Source organism: Chaetodon trifascialis, chromosome 1, assembly GCF_039877785.1.
Source record: "Chaetodon trifascialis isolate fChaTrf1 chromosome 1, fChaTrf1.hap1, whole genome shotgun sequence".
NCBI classification, from domain to species: Eukaryota; Metazoa; Chordata; class Actinopteri; order Chaetodontiformes; family Chaetodontidae; genus Chaetodon; species Chaetodon trifascialis.
In genome coordinates, this window is record NC_092056.1 from 8,726,944 (window position 1) to 8,739,675 (window position 12,732).

The window sequence follows — 12,732 nt, forward strand, 5'->3', positions numbered from 1 at the left end:
TTGTGTATGCTTCAGTTATGTTAAGTATTTTTGACATATTATTATACCTTAAATAAACTGCAAATAGTTGTTTTACACACAAAATGTAAGCATCATACCTAAAGTAGTAATTTAAGTAAATTCATGTTCTGTTTCAAATAAGTCTATTTCAAAAAGTATATTTAAATTATCATAACTTCAGGCGTCAGGTGCACCAGTAGTATTTTAAGCTGGACTTTCATTAAAACGCACAATACACATTCAGTATGTCAGACATAGCGCATTTAAAGTAGATACATCTTAGTACAATCAAAACATATTTATAATATTTTGATAACACCTGACAATGTGATTTAATTGTATTAGTTTCAAGCTTTATTAAGTGTCATGCTGCTCAAATTCAGGACAGTTGATCAAGAGAACAGGAATTGTATTTGTTCGTATTACTTGTTAATATTTAATATTCTGTGTAATATTTGATGGTCAGACATTTTTGTAACACTGTTTGATACTTTCACTTGTTTTAAAATATCAAATTAAATGTTGTTAATTCATAACAGGGAGACAGATGCATAAGAAAATGGACTAATGAAAAAGAAAGTATTAACTTGTTCATACCAACACACCAGCCATTAAGAGCTTCATGCTTGTGTTAATACACTGGACTTATGTTTATAGTTTATACCATATGTAATTTTACTCACATAATCTCTTAAAAGTGTACTGTACATTAGTAAGTGTTAAATAAATAAAGGTATTATCACATCACCTTGTTCTATATGCTGTGTTTTTTAATGAAACTCACATCTTGAACACAAAATATTAATGCTTGTATGAATGTGTCAGTCTGTATGTATCAGATTGAAAGGTCACTTTAAAGACAACAAAACTGATTACCAAAAATAACACCACCAAAAATAACACCACATATCAAAGCATGGTCCACACAGACCCACAAAACATTTCTTGAACTATATTTATAGTTGTATGATACATATCTACGCATTTCTGCAATAGCAGAATTTGACAGGGTGACACTGTTTCTGTTACTGGACGAGGCGGCTCAAACAAGCGAGCTCCTCTCATGTTTTTCTTTTCTTTAACACCATCTTCAAGTCCCAAATAAAATTCACGGGAGAATTTTAAACGGACTTGACTGAGAACTGCGAGTATGTTTGAGGAAAGCGATTCTGTGTCACTTCTGAATGATGAGGAAGAAGGATTGCTCTTCCCTGCCTCCATCCAAAGTCCCCATTTCCACCAAGTCTCTGTTGACGATTTGGATGAACCAGCCAAGATGCAGCGCCGACTCGAACTTCCGCTGTTTCGAGCGGTCAGACTTCATGTAGAAGACGAAAGAGAGGGCGGTCTCATCGCCCTTTGAGATCTGCTTCAGCCTCTTCTTTTCACAAGTCTACGACAACAAATGTGTGGAGAGCACATGTGGCATGATTTCTTTGCTTTCAAGTAGCACAATCATAATAATCATCTTGTTGAACTGACATATGAACAAATGTTCCATTTAGTATTCTATAGGTACATGGTTCCCAGGTAATGAGCTATGGTTGTGGCCCTGGAACAAGTTGGCTCCACCTAAACAGTATGCAAAAGATTGTAATGAGATCAGTTCTGAACTCGGTAGATTCATATTTCTTTTTCTTTGGCTGTTGCAGGATATTTAGGAATGGTGGAAAAGAGAAAGAAATCATGGTTTGGTTAAAATCGAAACAAACCTCGGTTTCCTACTTCGTCCCATATGTATGCGCTATTCTTACCACGTTGTCAGCAGCAGACATACCCGTAGATCATGCATGACTTTTGTTCTAGCGCCATCATCAGGTCAAAAACTGAACTTGGTGTATCACTAAATACCTGCACAACTAACGCCATTCACATTCACATTAACGCCTCAGCTGTGCTTTCTCTTAGCCCATTTGGCATGCTAACATGCTAAGTTAACGTTCTACTTCTAAACAGCAGCATGCTAGCATTGTCACTCTGAGCATGTTAGCATGCTGAGGTTAGCGTTTTAGAGCAAATCGCATTAGAGCAAGCCACTGCATATTTTTTAAAAACCAAAAAGTGCCGCAGTCTGTGTGAAATGGGATGACGGTTGTTTGCAAAACTGATCCTCTTTCAGAAGCTCGGGTTAGTCACTCAGAAGTACGTCCTCTCTCTCAGTTACAGTTATTACCTCCACTTGCAGGAACACCTTCTCTCCTTCCTTGCAGCACCTGAGGAAGCAGTTGGACTCGGTCAAGTTTAGGACCACTGGCATTCCTCTGAAGATCCTGTCCACAGTGTTCGACTTGTAAAAGTAGATGGTGATCTTCTCTGAATGCACAAGAATCAAAAGAAAATTAGTACATAATAATGAGCGGACAAAGAAATTAAAAAGTCACCTGTGATTACAGCAATTTGAGTGATTCACATGGTGACTACGTGGATGCTGCCATGGATGACAAACCTGGATTCGGTGAAGCGTAGAGGGTCCTTTGGGAACAGAGACCTCTGAGATATTGGTGAGTGACCACATGTTCAATTGAAACATTGGACAGCTTCTCCTGCCTGAAAGTTCCACCTCCTCGAGGAACTTAAAGTGGCACAAGGAATGAAAAACAGACGGTGATTTCCGATCAAATGGTTTCATTTAAATAACTGGTCAGGTCATTAATTTATTTTAAAAAATCAGATTTATCTTGTGACCCTTAGGAGCAAGCCTGAACCCTACGTGGAGAGCCAACTGAACTAAACTGAAAACATTTCAACCAGCTACAACAATAAATATTACGTACAAATTAATCAATAATACATCAATATAATCCAATAATGCATGATGATATTATTAATGACAACAGGGGCATATTTTTGCTTGTAAAAGAGTATTTTTACTAGAGTAAAATGTCTGAACACTTTACTTACTATATATAAAAAAGACTGTTTGGTCAATTGATTCTCGTTTTTACTTCTTTACTTCAGCTCTATAGTAATTGTTTTAAATGTCTCCAAACATCAGAGATTGAATGCATGTCTCTGTCATTATTCAGAAATATATTAAGGGTAGAAAATATTTAAATTTGTGCAACCAAAACCTAACCAATGAATTGACTATGTGACGATGATTATTAGCTGTAGGGACTAGGATGACAGAGACTAAAACTTTACTCACTCAGTGTCACTGTGCTGGATTCTGCCACCACCACAACATCATTCAAGGTGCATCCTGTCCCATGACACCCCTGACAGGGGCTCCCATCGTCGCAGCCCCTCCCTCTCACCACGGAGATGCTGGTGTTCGTCATGGAAACAATGACCAGATCCCCTCCCTCCACATTTTCAGCTTTGCAAACATCCTCCTCATCACCCACATCCTCCCTTCCTTCACCCTCTTGCCCGTCCTCCTCGTCCTCCCTCCTCATCTCCATGCTGAAACTGAGCACTGTGGACTCCTTGGAGAAGGGATGCAAGGTGTCCTCAGGTGGGCAGGACTGATCAGTGTGCCACTTCATCCTGCTGGCCTTATGCAATGTCTGAGGACCAAATGGAGGGTAAATATATAGTTAGAAAGTGTGTTCTTCCTCTGGTGAAGACCTACCCATAATGCAGTCTTGTGTAATGTTGACCTCTATCCAATGCAATGTAATATAGCATAAAATACTGTTAGTGTAATATAAACATCAACAGTTAATGTTCACCCAAAGTTTTATTTTCATTCAACCCGATGACAAACAGATTAAAAACAGGCGCAGCTCTCAACATGAGGTAAATTCTAACAACCGCACCTGTATATTCAGCCTGGGGAAAAGTTTTGCCCGTGAACTCACCAGCATTGGATTACCCTCAGCTAACATTTCTGCCACCTCCTCAGGTGTGAGATCCTGCAGGTCTATGTTGTTCACCTGCATCAGTTTGTCTCCCCTCCTGAGAGGAAACAGAAAACATAGAAAACATATGCTTAGTGATGACTCACAGCAATATTAATGTTAAAAGTCATATAGAAAAAACTGGCTGGTGTATCTCCACCTGTAGTGTATCAGACTCTCGAGTGCAGCAAGAAAACTGCAACTATTTTTCTCTTAAAACTTGTTTCACTTGTTTACACTGGAACTTCTCTTCTTTTAACTGTTTCATTTATTTTCTAATTCCAGTGTTTCCTCAGGGGCGTCGTCCACACTGGGACGTGTCTGGTCTGCTGCCAGGGGTGTTGTCCTCTGGGTCCCTTCGGCCCGGCTGGTGGGGGGGTTCCCTACCTCAATCCTCAGTGTCCTGCCATGTGTCGTTACTCTTCCTACTATTTGTGGTGAGAGTATGTGTGTGTGTGTGTGTGTGTGTGTGTGTGTGTGTGTGTGTGTGTGTGTGTGTGTGTGTGTGTGTGTGTGTGTGTGTGAATGCATGTAGTTTGAGGTGTGTGTTAGTACATACGAAGGGTGGGAGGGATGGGTTTTTAATGTTCTGTTTTTATTTATATTGTTTTTAACTGTAAAGCACTTTGTGTTGCATTTCAGTGTGTATGAAAAGTGCTATATAAATAAAGATTGATTGATTGATTGATTGATTGATTGATTGATTGATTGATTGATTGATTGATTGATTGATTGGAGTTATCCAGTTTGTTTCTGGATGCTTGCACATATGATGGTCTCTATAAAGTCGGTGAAAACCCTGAAAACTTTGTTTCCTCAATCAGCTTCTTAATATGAGCGATGGGGTTCTGTATTCACAGTTTTCTGTTACACTAGTTTTGTTCATTTCATATTCGAGGCTTCTGCATTTTTCCGAGGCGCCACGCTCCAATCAGGATTCAGCAAGACGAAAGGGTCATAAGTTTCTCTATCAGTTCTGCAGCGTTAAGAAGTTGCTGATAAATTAAAGTAGCTGCTTTTACAAATGGTTAATTACTGCTGCAACAAGTGATTACAAATCAGCCAACTGTTTTCTTGATGAATCCATTAATCCATTCATTGTATAGCTTTGGAAATAGAAAAAAATATGAGCTAAATTCCTGCAGGCCGGTGTAGTATCTTCACAATCTTTATTTTTTAACAGTCCAAAATTCAAAAATATTAAATTTGCTATCATATATGAGAGAAAAGCAGGAATCACATTTGAGAGTCTGAAACCAGCAAATGTTTGGGATTTTTGAATGATAAATAACATTACTGATTGTTTATCAAAAATGCAAATCATGCATTACTATTTCTAAATGCTATCATAAAATACAGTAGAGAGTGGTAGAATATCGGAGTGGCAGCCGTTCTTCCAGTTTTGTCCTGCTGGAACCGTCTTAGCTTCCAAATTATGAATTAAAACACTTTTTTTTACTCACCTTCTTTTCTTGTTAATATCCTCTTTTATCTTTTTGTTTGTGTCTTAATTGACAATGATAAAATTCGATAGCTGTTGTAAACTTTACTTTCTACATGTTTTTTGCCATATCATTTGTTTTAATGTCCTTTCTGTGTCCTGTGTTACATGTTTTTAATTCCTTAAATTATCTGTTTAATGCATTTAATTTCACCTGTGCTGGAAAGCACTGCACTGGTCTGTACAAATAAAATACTTCTTCATCGTATTCTTCTAATAGTATGACACAATGAATGCTTTTTTCAAATGCTAGTGTTTATGTTCCATAGTAATCCCTCCGTTACCTTTTAAATGATCTTTTTTGTTGTTGTTTTTGTTTTATTTTAACTCTTCTAGTCAATGTCTTTTAACCCTTTCTTTCTGCCCTAGTTCTGTCCTGTGTTTACTGCATTTTAAGCTCTCTCATGTGAAGTGCTTTGGTGCGGCTCAGCTGTCTGTAAATGTGCCATAGAAATAAAAATTGACTTGACTTGAACAGGTTTTCTACAAGCACAGAAAAAGACATTTTGTGAAATTAGTCTGTGTTAGTGTGAGTGTCTTATACCTGGCAAACACTTTTTCTCCACTCGCCTTTTTGTACTTCACCACATTTTTCACTTCATACTGATGCTTTCCTTCATAGATCTGGTGGACGATCAGTACGCCGCCCTTAACCAGAGAATCCTGACATTTAGGAAGAAATGAACAAACTTAATATCAACCAATACACACAATGACATCATTTTAAATGCATCTCACATGTAGAGACATTCAGATTTTAGAGATTTGAGATTTTGTCACCCACTTTTAGGTCCATGGTGCCAGCTGTGTTCGCGGTTGATAATGCCAAAGACTGAAGCTGACAGCCGAGACAGCGGCGCTCTCTTTTAAGGCTTTCGCTGTGTTTGAGCTTCTGCTTTGGACAGACAGAAGGGGAAGTGGGAACAGGGGTTCACGGATACAGTCATGGATGGGGAACTGATGTCAGAAGAGGAAGTCAATGAAGATTAGTAAATCTTAAATAAGAAAGGGGACACAGCGTACATCTGATTTGCTAGAAAGCAGAACTAGTAACAAAGACAAGGCGAGAATTCATCAGTTAAAGCATTTTATGTAGATTTCCTTACATGTGAGCAGCAGAGGTCTGACAGTAACAACACTGTTACTGTCAAAAATCAGCATAAAGACACAAAATCCTGAGCAGGGAGAAGAGGAAATGATAGCTGTTCGGTTTACAGTATGTTATATTATACATAGGAACAACAAGAGGAATATTACTTCCTCTATGACAGTAAATAACTCTGTAGCAGAGAGTTAACAATATCATTTTATACTAATTGCGTGTCTGTAATTGACTGTCCCACGAGAAACGGAAGCCACAAATAACGGCTCTTCACAAACTGTGACGGTCTAACTGTGGCGTATTATTGTTTATTATAAAACCACTAATGGTAGTCTATTAAAAGGTAAACACAGTAAAGAATAACTGTTTTGAGAGCCTTAGAGTCTGACTTTTTTTAACTTTTATTAGATTGAGGTGATCTGCTCTTTAGGAATCCACCCGTCCAGTATCTAAAAATGTATTTTGGACCAGGTGTGGTTTTGTACAGGGTTGAAAGGTCATCGGTGGATACAAGCAGATGTATTCAGTGGTTTATGTGTAAATCTCTGCCTGGGCTTGTTCCTCTACACATATGCATAGATGAAAGTCCAAAAAGGAGAGTTTGAAAGCTTTTGGAAAAAAAACAAACAAACAAACAAGAAAGTGGAGCTTGTCATAAGATGTGTTTGGCAGAAAAATTCCCCACTGGACTTTTCTTGTACACAAACAAAGCTATGTTTAGCTCGATTGTTCCTCATCAGCACACACTGGTCATATCCTTGAGGTCTAATAAACATATTGAGGGCATTTCCCTCCTTGCAGAGAAGATTTTGTTGTAAGATTTGGAAGTCTTCTTCTTCACGTTGTTGGAGATCAGCAGAATAGTTTGCATCCTTGCGTGCCTGCATAATGTACAAAACAGGGACCACATTTATAGAAACATGACTCCAGCACTACTGGAGATCCACAGCTCCACAGTGTACCTGTAATCTGCCTTTGACCTAAAGCTACGGCTAGCAGCTAGTTAGCTCAGCATAAAGGCAAAGGTTGTGGGGAAAAAGTTTTTTGGGGGGGTTAGGTTATGAGCTGGGCTATTTAACTGGGACCAGTAACTTCCTGGTGTCACTCACAGAGACCCCAGTCTTTATGTTATGCTACGGTGTCCTGAAGCTTTGTATGTCATGGATCGATATGACAGCGTTTTTCAGCTTCTCCTTCAACTCCTTTAACTGGATGTCTGGATTGCAGTGTTTTTATTGGTGTAACAGTATTTTAACCTCAATGAGACTTTTACACAGTAAATCAAGGAAAATAAAAGAAAGAAAAGGCGCTCATGTTACAGTCGTCTGTGCACATATAACTACAAACTGCAATGTTTTTATACTGCAATGGGCTGTGTTACTAAATTTACACACACACACACACACACACACACACACACACACACACACACACACTGAAGCTATTTCCAGCCAGCTAAATCTGCAGACGCTGAGGTGTATTGAGTTACATGAGGGGCTCACACTACTGTCGCAAAACTTCAGGTCAACCGGCGCACTGCTGAATGTCCAGAGCTGAGATACCGACCACGTTTCACCATCAGCTCAGAGGCCGACGATCCAAACTCAACCAGGTACTGAAAGTGAGATTCTGCATGATGTGTGTGTGTCTGACAGGTTTCAACTTCTTCTTCAGAGTTACAGGAACAACGCATTCACACTTCAGAAGAAAGATATGATAAAACAAAAGAAATATCTTCATATTTCATAACTTTTATGGATTGTTGTGGTATTCCCTGTAGAGTGCTGTCAATATGTCTGAACTTGTGTGCGTCTCAGTTTGAATTTTAAATGAATGCTGTACTGATCACCAGTAAAATAAACCACCACCGAGATAAAGTCACATGCTGCAGTTTGAGGAAGTAACTCTGGGTTCTATGAGGTTTTGAAAGTGCGCCAACTAACCTTACCACACTTATTTTCATGTTATATATCACTTTCCTCTACTGTCTCTGTGGGTGTTTCAGATGGTGATGCTCGATGTGTTAATAATAGGGGGTGGCCCTCATGCTCTGACCCTGGCTAGCTTGCTATCGAACCCTGATCCAAACTCAGACCCTGGACACGACTTACCCATCTCCCCCTCCTGCTCGGAGCCTCCAAGGCCGCAGCCAAACCTGGAAACATCCAATATGAAACGCTGCAGTGGCAAGAAGAGGAGGCGGCGAACAGCTGGTAAACTACGCTCAATGGTTCAGCTGAAGAACTAGTTGATTTATCAAATAGTCAATAGCCAGAAAATTAACTCGTAGGAGGTTTTTATTGGCCAAATTCATTGAGAAAATATTTGGCAGATTATGAAAATAATGGTTAGTTGCAGCCTCATTTGCAAATCAACATCTCATTTAAAATCATAATTTAAAGTCACTGTCTCACAACCATGGTCTTGATTTAGTCAGCCATAATTTAAATTATGATTAAAAAACAAAAAATATTACTTACTGAGTCAGTGAATCATCATTTTTGATTATTATCTCATATTTTGATGTTTTGTGTCATTTTTTTTATAAGATGCTCAAAACTCTAACTTTAAATGGGCTCAAATCATCATTTTGACATCATAATCTAAAAAAGCTGAGCACACAATTTCTGATTCAAGAAGAATTTCTCATCATTTGAACTGAAAGACATCATTTTGACTTACCAAGAATGTATCATATAATGAAACAGGTTTAGATGTTGACTTAGTGTCTCATAATGTGGCTTACTCTTTCAATTTGTAGGTTAGTCTTTCCAAACAGTTTGGCCAAATGAATTTCTTTCATTTATTCTGTTTGAATCGCTCAACAAATCAGACTTTTGGGTGGCAATTCAGAGGTCTGGAACCAGGATATGTCAGTTTGCTTTCAAAATAAAACACTTCACAAACAAACGCTCATCTCTGTTATTACTTAATCTTTATTTACCATAATCAAACAAACCTTTGCTTCCTCTGTGGCCTCATAATTCACATCATATGTGGTTTGTGATCGGTCTCTGCAGGCGTGACACTGGAGGAGCAACTAGCTAAGTCAACTATATCAGAGAGGGTCGTTTGCCCTCCGCTGAGTCTCCGAGTGGTAGATTCCTATGGAGAGTGGACCTCGCTGTGGGAGGGCCAGTTCACAGCTCTGAACATCCCTCATCTGCGCTCACACACACTGGTGCACACAGATCCTCTCAACAAGGTACAAACACCAACAAACTCCCCCGACATAGAGACGAGGAGGGTGGCTTGGGAGGGTTAACCGTACGAATGTGTATGTTTTCCTTCACAGAAAGCACTGCAGGAGTTTGTTTTAAAATATAATCGTTCTGCGGAGCTTCACAGTCTTCCAGACCAGGTTTATATTCTGGACGAAAATGCATTTTTCAATGACATGAGGCTCGGCAAGAAGGAGAGGAAACGGCTAAACATCACGTCAGCACTCAAGAAGAGTTTATCCTTCAGTCTGCCAGGACCCAAACTGAGTGTGGATTTCTTTAAAGATCAGGTGTGTGTGTGTGTGTGTGTGTGTGTGTGTGTGTGTGTGTGTGTGTGTGTGTGTGTGTGTGTGTGTGTGTGTGTGTGTGTGTGTGTGTGTGTGTGTTCTGCATGGTATGTTACCATGTTACTCTGCACTTAATGGCCACGAATGTCTTTAAAAACACTGTATTGATCACTCATGTCTTCACAGTATTTCTAAATAAAAGAAATAAAAAGCATGCAACGCTGCATCTCACTAACCGTTGTTGTGGTTTGAATTGTGCTTGATGCTTGTTTGGGCTCATTTCTTAACTAACTTTGAGGTCAAATATTTAAAACTAAAGGACAGAAAACATTACATTACCTCCGAAATGACAAGAATGATGTTTTCAGTAGGAATGAAGGGGGGATTGTTGTTGTTGTTGTTGTTGTTTTGGTCTCCAATGGATTTAGATGAAAAATATGGATTAATGCAAGCATTATCCTTTAAGCAGCATGTGCGTCTACATCTGAGCATTGCTGTAAGCTGAGTTGTTGAGTTGGTGACTCTGAACACACAGGTGAAGAGATACAACCTGGACAAACTGCTGGTGAAGGGAACAGTGGAGCACATCACCCCTGTGATTGAGCACAAAGAAGAGATGGAAGAAGGGAAAGACGGAGCAAATGAGAGAATCAGTGAGGCCACGAGAGCGACTGAAAGGAAAAGAGTGAAATACTTTCAAGTCCAACTTCAAGAAGGCATCGTCCTAAAAGCCCGCCAGGTCATTATGGCGACAGGTCCAACCCGTGCCCAGATGGCAAACATCCCTTCATGGGTGGAGAGCATTGGAGAGAGCTACCCAGAGGAGCGTTTGCAACACACAGTGCACCTCATGCACCAGCTGCCGACCGCCCGGCAAAAACTTCAAGATGCAGATTATCAGAGACTGAGAGAGACCTTCCCCAGTCGAGGTGAGTCAGATTCCTCCAGCAGGTTACATAACATCACAGAAACACAGAAGAGCTTAACAGGGAACACATGTGTTAGCACTTTCAGAATAAACAATAATACTTTGCTTTCACCTGAGATGTACGTGCTTCTGCAGACTTCAGTGGCTTTTTGATCCTCGCTGCAACACTTTCCTTCACAATTACTGTATGTGTGTCTAGAGTTGTGTGTAGTGTGTGAGGCAGGGCAGAGGGTAATGGTAGTTGGTGGAGGTCTGACCAGCGCTCATGTCGTCTCAATTGCCCTGCAGCAGGGTGCCAGCCATGTGACATGGGTGATGAGGAAGCACCTGCAGGTCTAGTGACAGTGTGAAACTGCATGTAGACCAGCCATAAAGAATGGATACACCTGTCTGTCTGCCGCGCATATGTCAGTCTCCACTGTTTCTTCTGCAGTTAAAACAGTTTGATGTGGGCGATGTGGAGAGCCTGGTGGGTCGTTACTCCCACGTGGAGCACGGCATCAAGATGGACGGCCAAGCCTACCTGCGACAGTTCTACAATGAGCGGAGCCTCCACAGACGGCTGGCTATGATTCGCCAGGCAAGGAAAGGAGGGGCCGTCACCCCCGAGGCCTACATCCATCTGCAGCCATTCATCCTGAATGGACAGGTGGACGTGAAGACATACTGTCAGGTACAAGTGCATCACACAGGGTGTAAAGTTGAAGGTGTGGTGAATGAGTTAAGATAATGTCAGATCATGTGAGCTAAGATGATCTCAGGTGATGTAACATTAAATGTTTTTACCTGATTCTCATGCAACTGTCCAGGTGAGTGAAGCCAGCTGGTGCTACAGGAGCCAGGCCTGGAGTCTTTCCCTCAGCTCTGGAGACCACTGGACTGGAGATATGATCTGGCTCGCAACCGGCTGCAAGCTGGATGTCAAACAAGACCCGTTACTTTCTGAAGTGATGAAGGAATTCCCCATTCAGGTGGGTTTGACATAGAAGAGTTTGTGTTAAGATGGCTCAAAGGATGGCGAGATAACAGCAATGTGTTCATTATTCACACCAGCTGTATGTGCTCTATTTTCATGATGCAACAAGGAAATACTGACAGCTTCATGAAATGTGCCTGCTTGTCCCTCCATGAAGGTGATCGATGGCTGGCCGTGCATATCAGAAAGCTTACAGTGGGCAGAGGCGTGCCCGCTCTACCTGATGGGGCAGTACACCGCTCTTCAGGCAGGTGTTCTGTACAATGTTCTGGTCTCAACAACAAGCTGTACAATTATTTCACCTTTTGTCTCTTTTTCCACACACAGGTTGGGCCTCATGCTGTGAACCTGGCTGGCGGACAGGCCGCCAGCATGCGGATCGCCAAGGACATCATGCGCCGTCAGCAGCAGGACGATGATCTGAGTGGGGAGAAATCTACAACCGAAGAATATATTCAACAGATGCGAGGCTTGTTATGGCTTTAGCCTGAAGAAGTCAAATGTGTGCGAGCAGTCGTCTGTTCTTTGCTCGTGTGGCCTTTAAATAAATGTTGTGAAACTGACTTTTCTGGGGAAAAATTCTTTTTCAAATAAATATATTGATTTCTGATCATTAATTGCAAGTATGTTCAGAGAAGTATAATGACATGATGGCTTGGAAGGCAAATCTGTCTTTTTGCTCACCTAATCTGTTTTACATCAGTATGACTGACCAGGAAACAAATATTTTACTACATTCACTTGAGAGTTCCTCCTTATCTGAATTAAGGGTTTGGATGAGTTTGGATATTATTCATATTGTAAAACCCTCTGAAACAAGTCATCTGTGATCCTGCTGCATTGGTAACTTCACTCTTCGGTTACATTTGGATCAC

General features: G+C 40.5%; 2 protein-coding genes across 2 annotated transcripts; one reads left to right on the top strand and one right to left on the bottom strand.

Moving 5' to 3' along the window:
• Positions 1-434: 434 nt before the first annotated feature.
• On the bottom strand, positions 435-6,222 carry LOC139331327 (uncharacterized). The gene is made up of 7 exons (XM_070962755.1): positions 6,128-6,222; positions 5,888-6,006; positions 3,804-3,900; positions 3,149-3,509; positions 2,447-2,572; positions 2,174-2,313; positions 435-1,393 (listed from the first exon to the last, which is right to left on the bottom strand). Exons 1-7 carry the CDS (start codon positions 6,137-6,139, stop codon positions 1,175-1,177), a joined length of 1,074 nt encoding a protein of 357 aa, XP_070818856.1. The 5' UTR covers positions 6,140-6,222; the 3' UTR covers positions 435-1,174.
• Positions 6,223-7,981: 1,759 nt separating this feature from the next.
• On the top strand, positions 7,982-12,343 carry LOC139331078 (uncharacterized). Its single transcript, XM_070962370.1, has 11 exons — positions 7,982-8,057; positions 8,451-8,658; positions 9,466-9,650; positions 9,741-9,956; positions 10,489-10,556; positions 10,632-10,882; positions 11,081-11,214; positions 11,315-11,554; positions 11,691-11,852; positions 12,015-12,104; positions 12,185-12,343. Exons 1-11 carry the CDS (start codon positions 7,989-7,991, stop codon positions 12,341-12,343), a joined length of 1,782 nt encoding a protein of 593 aa, XP_070818471.1. The 5' UTR covers positions 7,982-7,988.
• Positions 12,344-12,732: the final 389 nt, after the last annotated feature.

What these genes read in the sequence shown, in the direction of transcription:
- LOC139331327 (XM_070962755.1), bottom strand. An exon ending in CTGAGGGTAATCCAATGCTG is followed by an intron (nt 3,510 to 3,803) that starts GTGAGTTCACGG and finishes TTTGGTCCTCAG; the next exon opens with ACATTGCATAAGGCCAGCAG. An exon ending in AGGTGTTCCTGCAAGTGGAG is followed by an intron (nt 1,394 to 2,173) that starts GTAATAACTGTA and finishes TTGTTGTCGTAG; the next exon opens with ACTTGTGAAAAGAAGAGGCT.
- LOC139331078 (XM_070962370.1), top strand. Translation starts at nt 7,989, where the DNA reads ATGTCCAGAGCTGAGATACCGACCACGTTTCACCATCAGCTCAGAGGC. An exon ending in GAGGAGGCGGCGAACAGCTG is followed by an intron (nt 8,659 to 9,465) that starts GTAAACTACGCT and finishes CGGTCTCTGCAG; the next exon opens with GCGTGACACTGGAGGAGCAA. An exon ending in CACATCACCCCTGTGATTGA is followed by an intron (nt 10,557 to 10,631) that starts GCACAAAGAAGA and finishes AGCGACTGAAAG; the next exon opens with GAAAAGAGTGAAATACTTTC.